General features: G+C 43.5%; 1 protein-coding gene across 7 annotated transcripts in view; it reads right to left on the bottom strand.

The window, feature by feature from the left end:
* Window positions 1–729: 729 nt before the first annotated feature.
* Window positions 730–16,438, bottom strand: part of LOC137779465 (cadherin-6-like) — a 41,751-nt gene continuing 26,042 nt past the window's right edge. For 3 of the 7 annotated variants that reach the window (XM_068567223.1, XM_068567244.1, XM_068567234.1), the window contains 7 exons: window positions 14,747–14,934; window positions 14,393–14,643; window positions 10,307–10,443; window positions 7,616–7,737; window positions 4,063–4,180; window positions 3,372–3,623; window positions 730–2,123 (listed from right to left, as the gene is read on the bottom strand). In XM_068567223.1, coding sequence (XP_068423324.1) covers window positions 1,609–2,123; window positions 3,372–3,623; window positions 4,063–4,180; window positions 7,616–7,737; window positions 10,307–10,443; window positions 14,393–14,643; window positions 14,747–14,934 — 1,583 coding nt within the window. In that variant the 3' untranslated portion in view covers window positions 730–1,608. Of the gene's footprint in view, window positions 2,124–3,371; window positions 3,624–4,062; window positions 4,181–7,615; window positions 7,738–10,306; window positions 10,444–14,392; window positions 14,644–14,746; window positions 14,935–16,438 lie in introns of those variants that run through there. The other 4 variants (XM_068567262.1, XM_068567279.1, XM_068567270.1 and 1 more) reach the window with 4 other exon arrangements.

The raw sequence follows: 16,438 nt of genomic DNA, 5'->3' as shown, positions 1-16,438 counted from the left end.
ATTTAAACATAGTAATATTTCTGCAATTATGCACCACCCGCCATAACACATTCCTTGTATGTGAAAACATACGTGGCAATAAATGCTTATGAATCTGGTTCTGAGTTGATTCATTTGACATTCTGAAACCTGGCTGAGCCATGAGGAGTAAGACAAACATTGACAATACATACTATGACAAGTCCATGTTCAGGTCTCTCAGAATCTGGTGTCGATCAAACAATCAGAGTGATCGTCCTACACCTGTACTACTGGTATGTCTGAAATAATGATTCACGTCATCTGTCACATTCACCTAATACATAAATATGGAATATGTAGCTAGTGGAGCATCTCTTCACAGGTACTTATGAACCTCGTCAGCACGATGACTAGGATCAACATATCTAGTATGAGCGCTGCATCCGTTCTGAAAGTGTTTCTTAGTCCTTCACAGGGTCATGGGGTTGTAATCTGTCCAAAAATGCACTAGGTCAAATGAATGAGGGCATTTAAAAAAACCTTTCACAGCTTCAGAAGTGAGCTTTGTTCCTGCTGTTGGATTTGACAGAACTAAAACATGTGGATCCTTTCCTGTACTTTTCCTTCTCATTTTCTATTGCTGAATAACTTACGGCACTTTCAGATCTGTGAAAGTCAACTTCAACATGGTTGTCTGTTTCTTTTTACTGCATAACTTTATTTTGATCAAATTAAACATACAATAAATCATTAACAGTTTGACACGTTCAAAATGATATAAAACACGCAACGCTGGACAGTAATTTGTTTTCCTTCAAGAGTATCATTCATACATATTTAGTAGAAAAATAATGAAACAATAAAAATAAAAATATGCTGACATTTGAGCTTGAAGCCTTCAGAGCAGGAGGAAAAGGCTCCTGCTTTTTTTCAAACTGCCAAAACAGACAAAGATTATTTCAGGATAATAAAACGTCTAAATCAATAAACCTTCACTCAGTAGTTTGTATGGTAATATTATTATATAATATTAACATAGCCCTGAGTTACCTGGTGTGATTGTGACTTTGACCTTTTGGTACTGTGACATCAAATACTGACAATTAAATGTAATTTAATGTTAACTACATTTAAATGGACTAAAATTAAATTTTGTAATAAACAGCTCATGTCTCTGACTGAGACCCAAGGGGCGCTCAAATCCAGCTAAGCTGTGTGAGGTTCTCTCAAAGGCCAAGTTTGAACCTATAAGCTCAACACACATTTTGTTAAAAGTCCTTTTAATGCAACCCACAGAACCAAACCCTAAACCAACGGTACATTAAAGTAAAGGTTTGTTTTCCCCGAGAGAGATTTAAACAAAGCCTGGAAGTATTAAATGTTCAAAATACTAAATTGTCAAATTTGAATCCAAAAGCTCCCACAAGTGGGTTGATTCATTTACATTTCTACATCTGTTACTTCCAGTTCACAAAATATGATTTTTTAAACTTTTGAAAATGACTCGGGCCTTTGGTCCTCATGCGTGTGCATCATGTGCAGTGAAGACCGATCAGGGGTCAGGTAGCTCCATCATGTGTTCTTAAAGCTTCTCCGTGTGCGTGGTAGTCGGCGCTCAGCAGTGAGGGAGGTGTAGGTGAAGAGAGGTCAGTCCTCAGCACCATACAGGTCTGCTAGCCTCCTGAACCGGGGCCCCCAGTCACTCAGGTAGTGGTAGTCCTGCTCGGCCTCAGAAGACCCGGAGCCTAGTGAGCTCAGAGACTCGGCCACGGAGCCGGCGCCCTCGAAGGCAAAGGTGGCCAGAGAGTCGTACGGCGCCGCTGTGAGGTTGCAGTCGTTCTCCAGCACTTTGTGATGTATGAAGCTGCGCACATCGCTGTTGTCCCGGGACGCCACGCTGACCGGCGCCACGGTGAGGATGTGTTGTGGTGAATACAGCCGGGCCTCAGTGGGCATGATGTCCCGCCTCTGCTTGGTGGACTCCTCGAGAGAGGTGGCAGCGTCCGGGTGCCGCAAAGCTCCGATGTCGAAGGCCTGTGTGTCCTCCTCTCCTCCTCCCTCGTCGTTGTAGCTCACCACATTGTCCCGCACATCCTCCTTGGATACGATGAGAGGCTCCCGCTTTCTTTGGCGCTTTAAAGCTGTGAACAGAATCAGGACCACTGCAGGGGACACAGACACAGACACGGTTAAACATGTTGTAGTGTAGCGCTGGAATACACACATCTTACACCATCTTACAGGGCTCAAGTGTGTTAGCTTTTCATCATTTTTATTTATAAGTATGTTATTACATTACTACACGGTTCTGTCATTGACGTCAACATAAAGGCCTCTGAGTAAAGAAACCAGCCGCTTGTGTTCTGACCTGCAGCTCTGAATAATACAAAGCAGAAGCTGGTAATGCTTCCACCTTGTGAGGTGAGTAAGGCTGTGTTCACACCGAATGTGACAAAAAAATTCACGTCGCGTCTACCGCATAAGTTGTGTCGCGCCACAAAAAAAGGATATTCACACCAAACGCAACATGACTAATTGAGCTGCCACAAAGGGGGCGTGGCTTATCTCCGTAGCTTCTCCCTGGGAAAATAACGATCTTTTACGCTATAAACTATGGAAGAAATAACCACTAGTTCTGCTTTATACTTGTTGTGGAAGTCACTAAAACATGGGAATATCAAACGCCCCCTCCCCCTCCACACCCGTTTGGGTTTATAAATACCATCTGTAGCCGCACACAGCTCGGTGAATTTCACCGACTCCAGGAAGTGCCGCTATCTTACTACAACGGTAACTGGCCGTCATCCACCATGGAAATAACCACTAGTTCTGCTTTAAACTTGTTGGATTAATTCCACATACGTCAGAACATCAAACTCTATCGTGTCTGGCTTCATAATATCATGCGTAGTCCCACAACAGCGCCTAAATGATGGCCGCTATCACCGGCAGAAGTTTGATTCAACAACAGGACGGCGGTGACGAGCGGAACATCTCAACGCTGATTGGCTGACGCAACTATGACTCACGCGTTTTTGTCGCCGGAGTTGGGAAATTTCAACTCGCGCGACAAGCTGTGGCGTCCAGCGCTCTGCTCGCCCCGCGGCAAACTAGCTGTTCGTGTCGCCTCAAACGCGTCTGTTGCGTCGCTCCCCAGAAAAGTCGCGTGTACGCAGCTCCAACGCAGCTGTGCATTGACTTTGCACCAAATTTTGTCGCGTTCGGTGTGAACACAGCATAAGGCTCAAATCCACACATGCAGAGACTCAGAGTTGCTTTCAGGAGAAGAGCTGTGTTGGTGTTTAACTAAGTTACATATATACCCTGTTTCACGAAGATATGGTCATTCAATGTAACATATCGTCATTCCGATGCAGCCCATAACACATCTACAGTGTGTTCATACTCACTCAGCAGTATGACGGCACACAGGAGGATGGCGATAAGAGCTGCAGTGCTGAGAGCAGGAGAGCTGCTAAGAGCCTCAGCTTTACACAGCTCCATGTTGCCTTCGCGGTCGCAGGGGCACACCCTCACAGTCAGAGTGCCGGTGCTGCTCTGAATTGGGTAGTCGCCGTCGCTGATCACCACGGGAACCAGGTACACGCTCTGCTGCAGGCGGCTGTAGCTGGCTCGCCGTGTCAGGATGCCAGCTGTGTTGTCTGAGGAGGAGAAAGCATCACACGTGCAGTGCACAATGCCAACATTTTGACTCACTTCAGTATGAGAATAAGGATCCCTTCATTCCCAACACATCCTTCCCGTCATGCTCTTTGGTGTATGTCATCTTGTAATGATGTAGATCTTTTACAGTGGAATTGGAAGCCATTATGTGACTCATACAGACACTTTGTACGTATGTATGATGATACTGTAATCGTAGATAATGTACATTACATTGGATAGTTAAAGAATGAATGAGTGAAGCCTTTATTATCTTTTTTTACACACACAATAGTTATATTCTTATTTTCATGTTGTTGTCGTATTCTGAATCAAAGCAGTTCACATGAAGCAAATGTCTTTGTTTATTGTCTGTTAATGTATTCATTAAATGCCCTTACAGTGCAGTGAGCCGGTATTTGTTGAAGTGGTGCCTACCTTTGTTGTCTCGGACAGTGAAGTTGCTGCGGTGGGTCCCCTCAGGAGCGAGCCTGAAGAAAAACTTGTGTCCTGTTGATGGCTCATCGGCATCAACAGCACTCACTGTCTGGATCAGCTGTCAGAGACAGAGCAGCCATGAACATCCCATGCTGCTGGTAAATGTGTGTTCAATGGATGCAACATGACCGGTTCCTTTTAAAGTAACAGTCTGTCCTTGCATATGACCAAGAAAATAGAGCGCATCCCAAACATGGTTTTCATTTCTTTTGGGTCATAAATAGAAGCAACTTCTCAAAAAATTATGTGCTTATTCTAATATGTATGTTGATGACCTCGAGGCCTCCCACTCCACACACAGACAGCTGTAAACATGACACCCTGAACTATCTCTCACACACACACACACACACACACACACACACACACACACACACACACACACACACACACACACACACACACACACACACACACACACACACACACACACACACACACACACACACACACACTCTCTAAAGCCCAAGTGAAGCAGAGGAGTAAACACTTATGAAATACATTGATGGACAGATGGAAGGCAAAGGATCTAAAGGACAGAAGGCTGGCAGACCAGTGACAGCATGCCACCATTCTGAGATGATGCTTTGTGCACACACGTGTGACATCACCAAAGTGCAGTTGTATCTAATTGTGTTATATATAACTTGTTATGTGGGATTTATTTGTATCCTATTAATGAATGCATTATATTAGAGCATAATGTGTTTGTGTGTAAAACCCTATTTAAAACCTGTCAACGTCCATGACGGATTAGCGCATCAGCCACCACAGAAGAAGAAACAGAGTCCAGGAGCTTCACATACAGCTATGTGATGACTCATAGCAAGTGGTATTACAGCAGAGTACAATCACACAACAGGACAATACCGTTTCAGGCATTCACATTTTTAACTGATGAAATATTCATTATTATATGTCATATGGTTATAGATTGTAAAGACCTCCGAAGCAAATTCAGAATTTGTGATTTGGGGCTAAACAAAATAAACTAAAAATTAAATATTACGAAGGAGTAACAAAAGCTGCACGGTGGTGTAGTGGCTAGCACTGACGCCTCACAGCAAGAGGGTCTGTGGTTCGGATCCCGTGCGGGCGGGGTTCGGATACTGGTCTGGCAGGTCCTTCTGTGTGGAGTTTGCATGTTCTCTCCGTGGCAGCGTGGGTTCTCTCCGGGTTCTCCGGCTTCCTCCCACAGTCCAAAGACATGCTGCATAGGATAATTGGACTCTAAATTGCCCGTGGATGTGAGCGTGAATCCTTCTTAATCTTGACTGGCGACTTTTTCCAGGGTGTACCCTGCCTTCGCCCCTTGACAGCTGGGATCGGCTCCAGCGCCCCGCGACCCTAACGAGGATGAGCGGTTAAGATAATGGCTGGCTGGCAGTAACAAAAGCAAAGTTATTTCTCATTGAACATTACAATTATGAAGCCAATTATTGGCTGCGTGATACAAAACATTAAAACTTTAAATATAAAATATCAAAGCTTTCCTGATTCATTTCATTACATTATCCAAACCAGCTGAAACCACTATGCAGAGAACCTCACAGGCTCCAACTAACCATGCTTTTGGAGGAAGTGGGAACGCTGCTATGGTGAGAACAAGGAGGGAACCCACGCTGCCACTAGGTGAACGAAGAGGGAACCCACGCTGCCACGGGGAGAACGAAGAGGGAACCCACGCTGCCACGGGGAGAACGAAGAGGGAACCCACGCTGCCACGGGGAAAATGTGGAGGGAACCTACGCTGCCATGGGGAGAACATGGGAACCCACACAGCCACGGGGAGAACTAGGGGGGAACCCACGCTGCCACAGGGAGAAACAATAAGCGGACCCACGCTGCCACGGTCAGAACGTGGAGGGGACCCACGCTGCCACGAGGAGAACATGGAGGGAACCCACACTGCCACTGGGTTAACGAGAAGGGAACCCACGCTGCCACGGGGAGAACGTGGGAACCCACACTGCCACGGGGAGAACTAGGAGGGAACCCACGATGCCACAGGGAGAAACGTGGAGGGAACCCACAATGCCACGGTCAGAACATGGAGGGGACCCACGATGCCACAGGGAGAACAAGGAGGGAACCCACACTGCCACAGGGAGAAACGAGGAGGGAACCCACGCTGCCACGGGGAGAACATGGAGTGAACCCGCGCTACCGTGGAGGGAACCCAATCTGCCACAGGGAGAACGTGGAGGGAACCCACGCTGACAATGAGGGGGTGGGGGATGTGGAGGGAACCCACGCTGCCACTTGGAAAAACAATGAGGGAACCCACGCTGCCACGGGGAGAACATGGAAGGAACCCATGCTGCCATAGGGAGAACGTGGAGGGAATCCACGCCGCCACGGGGAGAACGTGGAGGGAACCCACGCTGACAATGGGGTGGGGAGAACGTGGAGGGAACCTACGCTGCCACGGGGAAAAACAATGAGGGAACCCACGCTACCACGGGGAGAACATAGAGGGAACCCATGGTGCCATGGGGAGAACGAGGAGGGAACTTATGCCGCCATGGGGAGAATGAGAGGGAACCCATGCTGCCACGGGGAGAACAAGGAGGGAACCCACGCTGCCATGGGGAGAACAAGAAGGGAACCCTAGGGTCAGTTCAAAATGTTACCTTCTTACCTTGTAGTACCTTGTAAAATGTATGGAATTGTATCATTGTTAAATACCGGAAATGTGCGCTGCTAATTTAATGGTTAGCCTATGCATACACCTCGAAATAGCTGACGTTATTGCTAATGTTAGCAGGGCTCTGAAGTTTTGAAGACAGGCAAGAGCGAAATATATCCCCCGGGAGCTGTTGACGGGGGGAGCATCAATGGTAAAGTGGCTCAGAAGCTCATATGATGACCTAATTTGTGATTTTGCAGCAAAGAAATGCAGACGTGTGCCTCTTCAGAGCCTCCCAAAACTGAAAAATGGTTGAGCCATACAGAATAGCATTATGGCTCTCTCAAAAATTATGTCTTGTTTTATTTTGAAAATTTGGTCAAGAGGATTTTGCACTTTATAGTTAATGCGTGAATGGTGATGTGAATGGGTGAATGGTGGTGTGAATTGGTAAATGATGACGTGTGAATGAGTAAATGGTGATGTGAATGGGGCAATGGTGATAGTGAATGGGTGAATTATAATGTGTAGTGTTGCTTTGAGTGGTGGGAAGACTAGAAAAGGGCTTTTTTACAGTTCATTTTATATGATTGTGAGTATACAGCAACAGTGGTTCTTGTGTTCTCGTATAAAACCATATCGCTTGTTGCTACATGCTGTACTCAGGAGTACGCTTTTTAACTTCATCGTTTTGAAACTGGTGTGTACAGATTTAACTATAGTAAATAAAATTTAACCCCAACTCTCAACTCTGACTGAAGTGTCATAAGGACAGTAAACTGTAGCCAGTACATGGTGATTTGATCCCTGCCAAGCTCTCTAACTGCACAGTGCAATATGTGCAAAAGGATGACGCTTTTGTACCTGATCAACCTTCGTCCTCTCACAGACAAAGGTTTCATAGACAATGGCGAAGGTGGGAGCGTTGTCGTTGATATCCAGTAAGCGGATGTAGACCGGAACATGGCTGCTCTGATGGGGATTATCTGAAAAGCAAAACACACATAGAGTGAACACCCGCTCCACTTTCGCACATTCCCACTGTAAATTGGGGATGTACCCGAATCCCGATACAGTATTCCTGAAAGCACAAATCATCTTGCATTGAAGAGGAGCACTGCCTGTTGTTCCTTCAGCTCAATATTCAGAAACCTCGATACTCTCAAAAATATCCAAACGGAACAAGAAAAACATTTGTCCGAAAGCCTGTTATCCCCAAAACAAGCCAAATAATACAACTTATTACTAGGGCTGGGCAAGTTGGCATGTTAATAACTCGTTAACTTTTCAATCGATTAATGCCGTTAATTATTTGATCATGCGTTAACTGCCTTTTTTTATTTTTTGCTTTTACTTTGAAGGCGATTTATGTATGTGAACACGCGCTTCCGTAGCCTCGCCGGTAGGCAGTGTTGACGACTTGCCGACTTGAGCCTGACGTGAAAGCACGTATTGTTATGTGGTTTCTGTTCTCAACGAGGATCGGTTTTGTCGCGAGATGCTCGCCTCACAAAGCGCTTAGTCTACCGGCAGGCTAACGCTGCAGGCCTAGCGTTTAGATTGAACATTACTTTAAAAATAATTTTAAAAAATAATAATAAAAGTGTGCAATATACTAGTTTTTACTTCATTATTGAATTTGGCAAATAATGCAATTAATCACAGAAAAATCATGCAATTAATCAGTTAATTTTTTCCAACTTTGCCCAGCCCTACTTATTACACTAAGCATTTAAGGAGAGAGAGAGCAAGATAAAGAGTAGATTGCACTATGAGGATGTGGAAATATTTTGTGTTATTATTATATGGTATAGATCATTATGATCCACTATCTGTAACTAGATACAGATTCTGCAGCTTGGTCTCATTATTTTATCAAGTGAATGCACACCACACTCTTTTTCTAAATTGTAGCTACTGATTTTGTTACCTGAACCTTAACTTCCTGTCAGAAGGAGGTTTGTTTTGAAAGCACACTATGCACGTAATCATGACTTCCTGTCTTTGTGGCATTTCATCTATTTTTCTGTGGATCACCTATATTATTACCGCTCCCATCTGATCTGCCAGCAGGGCCAAGGAACCACTGGAGAGAGAGGAGACCACAGACCCCAACTGGGTGGAACTTTGTGTTGACCTTGACCCCACCCCCCATTTCACCCTAATGGCTGTTATTAAAAGGACACTTTTTGTTAAAACACCACTGTATCGAATCGTCCTATTTTATTCCTGAATCTTGTTACCGCCTGAAGTCCCCTGGTTGCCACAACTTGTAGAGCACTTTTCTAGTCTTCCGACCAATCAAAGTGCTTTTTAATCTACATGTTATTATTATGGCAAGAAAAGCTTCTTTTTTTATTGGCGGATGAAACTTGAATCTGCGGGCACAGAAATGTGCGCCCTAGTTAATGACATTGTTTCTTATTTCAACGTGATTGGACTATCTGTCGAATCAAAAGACCTTTATCATTCCCTCACATCCCAAATAGCTCCCACGTATCTACGCGAGCAACATAGCTAGCAGAGACACGGCGACTGAAAACTCTGTGGCATCTTTATGCAAAACACCTTTCAATCGAGTATCAGGTGTTGACAAGAAGAGGCTGAAAGAGTTGGGACCCGAACATCCGGATTCAAAAATTCAGCAGCAAAGCACTGCCCGAGGGAGGATGTACACCCGGAGCTTCTCCTCAAGCCTATATGCCAACCGGAGCTGGTTAGCTGGATGCTAATAAGCCTGGAAATATTGCTGCAGAGGTGGGTGTCAAAATCAGCAGATGCCTGTGTTAGAGTTTAATGTGTTATCTTTCCCACAGCAGAATACATGTTGGACATTGTTAGATTTAGGTGGATATCATATCAGACTATAACTTCATCTGAAATACCAATTCAACCCCATGTGAGTCAGTCAGTCAGTCAGTCAGTCAGTCAGTCAGTCATTGCTCGAGGCTAGGGCATCAAGGTCGCTCCTTGCCTTTTGTCGTCAACATCAACTCTGATTGTTGCCTTTTGTCTGTAGTAAGAAGCCTGTTTGTAGTAAATGTTTCCCCACAACTTGTCTGTCTCTTTCTATACATTTATCTGTAGGTTAGTGACACCATTCTTGGACACACCAGGGAACGCTTTGTTTTTTCCAATATTCTACTTAAAACCTCTTTTCTTCTCATTGCTGAGTGCTAATTCAACCGCGCTAAACCAACTGAGCCCCTCCCACCCCCCCCCGTCAAAAAAAATTGACTGAAATTTTATTTAAAAGTTTTAGTTGGTTTGTATCTTTTACAATTAAAGTTGCTTAAGGAATAGTGGTATGAAGTGAAATGTAATCTGTGAGAGGCATCATTACGTGTAGAACATTTAATTTGCGTTGCCAATTTCCCCTGTCTCATTTATAAATCATAATGTTTGAGTCAGAAGTTGTGTACCCGTTGTGCGTATGCAACAGATAGACACGTGGTTAGAATTTGTGAGGAGCACCAAATGCCGTTCCAGAAGCTGTCTGTACAACTGATTGTTAGGGATACGTTGTGGTAGCAGACACATTGGGTTTGGACTTACTGAACTCTGTAGCAATGACTGAAATGTTATGCCAGGCTGTCTCCTCCCTGTCCAGGCCTCTGAGCAGGAACACAGATCCATTCGCTGGATGTACACTGAACCGGCGGTCCATGTCGGTGTGGCGGTCGATGGAGTACCTGCAAGGAGCAAGAAGGAGAGAGAGGTGAGACAGGGAAACAAGATCCCCTGAATGGAACATAACTGACAAGAGTCCAGCCTCATGTGGTACATTGTGGCCCCATTAAACATGTTTTAGGAAAGCACAATGGCAGCTCATGAACTTTGCATCAGTGTGGGCCTGCACAGTTGTGTGGAGCTCTTCTGCTACTTCCCACATGTATTTTGGGCAGCTGGAATTGGTTTTTAATGGTCCAAATGAAACAATGCTAGTTATTAAAGAAACATTTCCCTAGAGGCCTGTGAATGTGTGAGTACAAATAATACATTCTGTTTGCCTTTCCAACAAAATCATGCCCCTTCAACTCACCTATTCTCTGAAGCCCGAGTCAAAATGAAAGGAAAGGTGTGACACTTCATGATGATTGGTTTGTGTCTTGAAGTCAGGAAGTGGAAGTCCCACCTGATTTAACAGTTATGCCTACTAAGCCCTGAGTTAAAACATGTCGACCTTATTTAACTAAAAGTAATGAAGAAAGAGATATTTGTAGTTTGAGGGGGAATTATATTATGTCAAATATTCATATCTGTCTATTACAACCCAGTCAGGGATTTTTTTAATTTTTATTTTTTTTGGGTGTTGTACGTTTCTGTACCAACGCATATGCTGAATGTGGATGTTTTTTTCATGGCAAGCAAATATATGGGGCTATTATAATTGAAGGTTATGTGGTATTATAAAGAGTACAAAAGTCCACTGAGGTCAGTGCTCCGTTCCTCGTACGTGGTTCAACTAAGTCAATCAAATGTCCTAATGTCTAGCTTAAATTACCCCAATGACTGACATCAGGCTATCTCGGTTCATCAAAGGCTGATCCACGCTCAAACTGTCTCGGTAATTCAAACCAGACGTCAGTCATCAGCAGTCAGTTTTTCAAAAGTAATCTGATCGGATTACAGCTATCGGATTTCATCAAATCTTGAAAATGGGTTTTTCAAAAGAAAAAAAGGATTCAGAAATTGGATTGGATCATGCAATCCAATCTTGTTGTTGATCTGGATCAAACCTTGAGTTTCGGTTTTTCAAAACTTTTTGGTAGGATTGAGATCATTTTGATCCTAAAAATCAGGATTAAACTGATCCCATCAGGAGGGTGGATTCATGGTGGAAATCAGTAATAAAACTAGGTAACTAAAAGTGGTTAGTTAAATAATACATTTATATCATGCATTTTACAGTATTTATATTTATTCATTAATTTCATCAATTTCACTTGAATTTCTCAGCCCTGTAATTGAGGGAGAAGGTCAATCACAGGTAAAGCCAGATGGCTTAGTTTCCACAGGACCCCAAGAGAGAAGCTCAAAGCACCCAAAGAAAGATAACGCCTATAAGGTACTTCTGCAAAAAGAGACTGAAAGAGCAGAAGTACAGATCCATCTAACAAAGGAACAGCTTATTCTTGCCGGTTCAAGTCAGTAAATCTTTGTTTGAAACCTTTTTGAAACATCCATAATGTATTTGTGAGTAAAGTATTTATTTATTGTAGGTCTCAGATGAGCGGACTGCCTGTTTTCAATATTGTTTGTTTGCTGTTCCCTTCAGCCCTTTTTTTCTGTTCAAATGAAGCGTATTGGAGTGACCCCATAAATATTCTACCTGTTCTTTACTTGGCTACATTGTGATAGTCCCATTTAGACCACAAGTAATCCAGATTTAGTAATCCTGAACAGATTGAATCCGGATCAGAATAATCCAATCCTACATTGCTTTGAAAAACCAGCATAAAAATAAGATGGATTAAGTGATCCTGGATAGCAGAAAAAGAGATTTCCAAATCTGGATCAGTTTGATCCAGATTACAACTTTTGAAAAACCGGTCCCGGGGATTTAAAAGGGGTAAAAGTCAAGCACAGAATTCATGTTCTTCTAACGCTACAACGGCAAATAAACTCAAAGGACAAGTAACTTTGTTCTCCGCTGAGGAGCAGGAGAAGATCATGAACGTATTGGAGAAGGTCAAGACCATAATCATGGCAATGTCTAATGCTGCATTCACAACAGACATTGCAACACTTTTGCAACATTTTTTGCAACGCTTTTGGTGTGAACGCATCTTAACACCGTCACAGCTGCAAGGGCTAGCATGGCAAAATATCAGACAAGTTAAATGTGTCAGTGTTGGGCTAATTTTAAGTGCCTCATCACCAAATCAGATTATATTTATTTAATTGTGCCTGCTGACAGTGGTATACAAATTAAAATATACTTATGAGGATATATGTACTTAGTTTGAATATGTGTATGGGAGGATCAGTATGTATTCATAATCAGAAATTCGCATTGGTGATAAATGTTGGTTTTGATGCACTGTTTTTGTATTGACAGGTAGTACAAAATGTAAACCATACTTTAGTGTTTCATTTTTACTATTTTAAGATCTAAAAGGTTGAACAAAAATGAAACTACAAAAATATTTGTGCTGCACTTGAAGCCGCTGCATGCTGCCCCCCTTATCCTATAACAACCGTAATGTAGTCTGTTCAAAACATCACAGATACTTGAAAATGTCTTTCCCCTGTCTGTGGACCGCTCACAAAGCAAACTACGTTCTGAATGCAACTCTTCACTGTGTCACAGATAATAGATGTGAGATGCAAACTGCTCTGTGAGCAGGAAGTGCATATCGCTCTGTAACATGTTCAGTTTCTGGGTCAAGGCTGGTGTCACTGCTGACTACAACATATATCATCCAACTGCTAGTGGCTGGTTATTATGTACCATTCAATCTGAATTATTCTGTTCTATAAAGAAATAGATGAATCTAAAAGAAAACATTCCTTCAGTACATTCAGACTCAATCATGAGAAAACACTACAGTAAAATAAGTGTGAATAGGTTCTGCAAGAGAAAAGAGCATTCCCACAGAGACAGATTTAGCCAAATCCTGATTGACAGGACATTTCTTCAATGTAAGTTCATCCTGGCTCAAATTAGGTTGACTTACGGAAAAGGAAAATAACAAGTGGGTGGTTGTATTCCACCAAAAGAAATACTAAGTGCAAAATATAGTTGACAGAAGTTGTCCTTTTATGGACCACCAAATCCGGCAAATTCATCTATGCAGACGACATCTGCCTGGCATTCCAAGCACCAGATTTTGACCCACTGCAACAGGTGCTCACTGAAGACCTTGCTAAACTGGACCAGTTCTGCAAAATCTGGCGCCTAAAACAAGCCCAGCAAAATTAGTCTCCGGTGTATTCTGTCTGCACAATGCAAAGCTGCCACAAAACTAAACATCCATCTGAGCGGACTCAAGCTGAAGCATGCCACTAATCCAAACTACCTTAAAGTGACCCTTGACAGGACCCTATCCTTAAAGGAACATCTAAAAAAGGGATGGCAGCCACAAGGTGAAGTCAAGAAATAATCTGCTCTGCAAGCTCGCTGTTGCAGAATGGGGGGCGGCAGCCCCCACTCTGCGCATCTCAGCACTGGTCTTCGTGTATTCTGCAGCAGAATATTGTGCCCCTGTCTGGTCCAGGTCATCCTATACTCAACACGTGGGCACCCTACTCAATACCACCATGAGAACCATAAACCAACACCACTCCCCTGGGACCCTATCTTATCAATGACCAATCTGAATCTGAAGACTGAAAGGACGATTAGTCACCCTCCATACGGTAGACCAGGAGGCAACTGCTTGGCTTAAGGACTTTGCATTTGCTAAAAAAATATGGACTTAATGGAAACTACAGCTGGATTCTACACAATGTTCTACAGTCAAAATGTAGAAAATTAGTTAAACAGTCAGACTGGAACTATCTTTGAAACGCAAAAGTCTATAAGTATTTTACTTATGTCATCTTGAAGGATTTCAGGTGGTTTGGTTATTGTTTTATTTTCTTGCCTTTTAATAGTTAACCTTTCTGTATGATTATTTCAATTGGAAAATGCTTTACTTGACCATGCTGCGAGCTCCATCGGGGTCTATGGCACTGACTGAGCCTACAGCCACGGCCACTGCAGCGTCTTCCTTCACCTCCATCAGATAGCTGGCTTTGTTGAACAGCGGCGGCTCATCCACGTCATCCACGGCAATCCGGACCGTGGTCATGTCTTTTGAGCCAGGCGTCACAAAACGAGGGTCTTCCTGTGTGTTCTGGACCCGAATCTCTACTGTGTATGATGGCTTCTTTTCAAAATCCAAAGGCTGCAAAGGCGAATAGAAAAAGAAAAGAAACACAGGAGGGATTTAGATCATCTCTGTTGGTGGTCATAGAAGACTTATAAGGTTAGATCCTTCTCTCGCTTACCTTCCTGACAGTGATGACTCCCTCCTGTGTGTCTTTGTCAGTGGAGATGTCGAACATGTCCATTCCGTCTCCGCTAACGATGGTGAAATGCATCTCAGCGTTCTTACCAATGTCCCTGTCAGTGGCAACAATTCTTCCAACTAGAGAGCCAGACTTGGACGACTCAGGAACTCTGAACTGGTGAATACCTGTAAATATAGGAAATACTGCATGAAATAAGACCGGTGCTGCTTTTATGTAACCCCGCTCCTTCAATTTGGTTATATACTTTTCGGGCCAGGCCACCTCCCAGAATCCATCCATCCATCTATTATCTTAACCTCTTATCCTCATTAGGGTCGCGGGGCGCTGGAGCCGATTCCAGCTGTCAGGGGGCGGAGGCAGGGTACACCCTGGACAAGACGCCAGACCATCACAGGGCAGACATATAGACAGACAGCTCACATTCACACCTACGGGCAATTTAGAGTCCAATTAACCTATGCAGCATGTCTTTGGACTGTGGGAGGAAGCCGGAGAACCCAGAGAGAACCCACGCTGCCACGGGGAGAACATGCAAACTCCACACAAAAGGACCTGCTTGACCAATATCCAAACCCCACCCCGCCCGGGATCCGAACCACCGACCCTCTTGCTGTGATGCGTCAGTGCTAGCCACTACACCACCGTGCAGCCCCACCACCGCCCAGAATGCTTTACTTTATATTTTTTTTCTAAGAAAAGGCCCCATTCTGAATGACTTGAGCCAGCCTAAGAAAACACTGTAATTCATTTGAATGGAGCCAGCCTGTTGGTGGAGTTTCTGTAAGTTGGTCCAACTCAGGTCTCAACTTGTAATGCAAAGCAACATGATGTCATCCAGCAAGGCACACAGGTACACATGGCAGGTGGCTTTGTAGTTCTACTGCTTACCTTTGCTTTGCAGCTCTTGATTTCAATAGTAAAGATTCATGTATGATCCTAAGTAACTGTTAGTAGGAGGGGCAGGAGCATAGATGGAAGTATATTGTCACAAAAATATATATCTATGAACTTAAAAGTGCAGATTTCGTGTACTGTAGGTTTAGGTCCGCTGAAAGCAAAAAACCTAACTTTCTTCCTGGACCTTGAACGCCTCTGGTTCCACAACAGAGGGGCTATGCTCAAGCAGATTCCCTGATACACTAAGCAAGGCCGTGTGGAATATTGTTTCCATAAGTAAGTCATATTTCAGTTGTTTGCCTGGAAAGATGCATTATGGTTGATATCTTGCTGATGCTTTGTCTGACTGGTTTTGACACAATTGGCAGATTCTGTAGGTCGTAAGCTTTCCTGAAAGGTGCGCCAATCATGTGTGGCATCAAGCTAGGAATATAAAAGATTATAGATAAATTATATTTTCATAACTTGGGGAGCTCTCTCGAGTCACTTTCAAGTCATATTCATGGTTTATGTTAATATTTATGGTTGAATTATGTAATAAAAACATGGACAATTTATTTATATGCTCTTGTGAGGTCAGGCTTTGCAGTATTTTTTGCTATGTCATGTCACATTAGTGGCTTTGGTATCGATTCATGGGAATACGAAGAGTGAGGAAGACCTGCTGATAAATAATTTACTGCTGGTCTCATAAGATGCTGTAAAACATGGTTAGGAATAGTATATTAGATAGATATGTACTTTATTAATCCCCAAGGGGAAATTTTTTTC

Source organism: Clinocottus analis, unplaced genomic scaffold (genome assembly GCF_023055335.1).
Source record: "Clinocottus analis isolate CAN_PGR_092001 unplaced genomic scaffold, fCliAna1.0.p SCAF_11, whole genome shotgun sequence".
NCBI classification, from domain to species: Eukaryota; Metazoa; Chordata; class Actinopteri; order Perciformes; family Cottidae; genus Clinocottus; species Clinocottus analis.
This window is presented reverse-complemented; position numbering and strand designations above follow the sequence as displayed.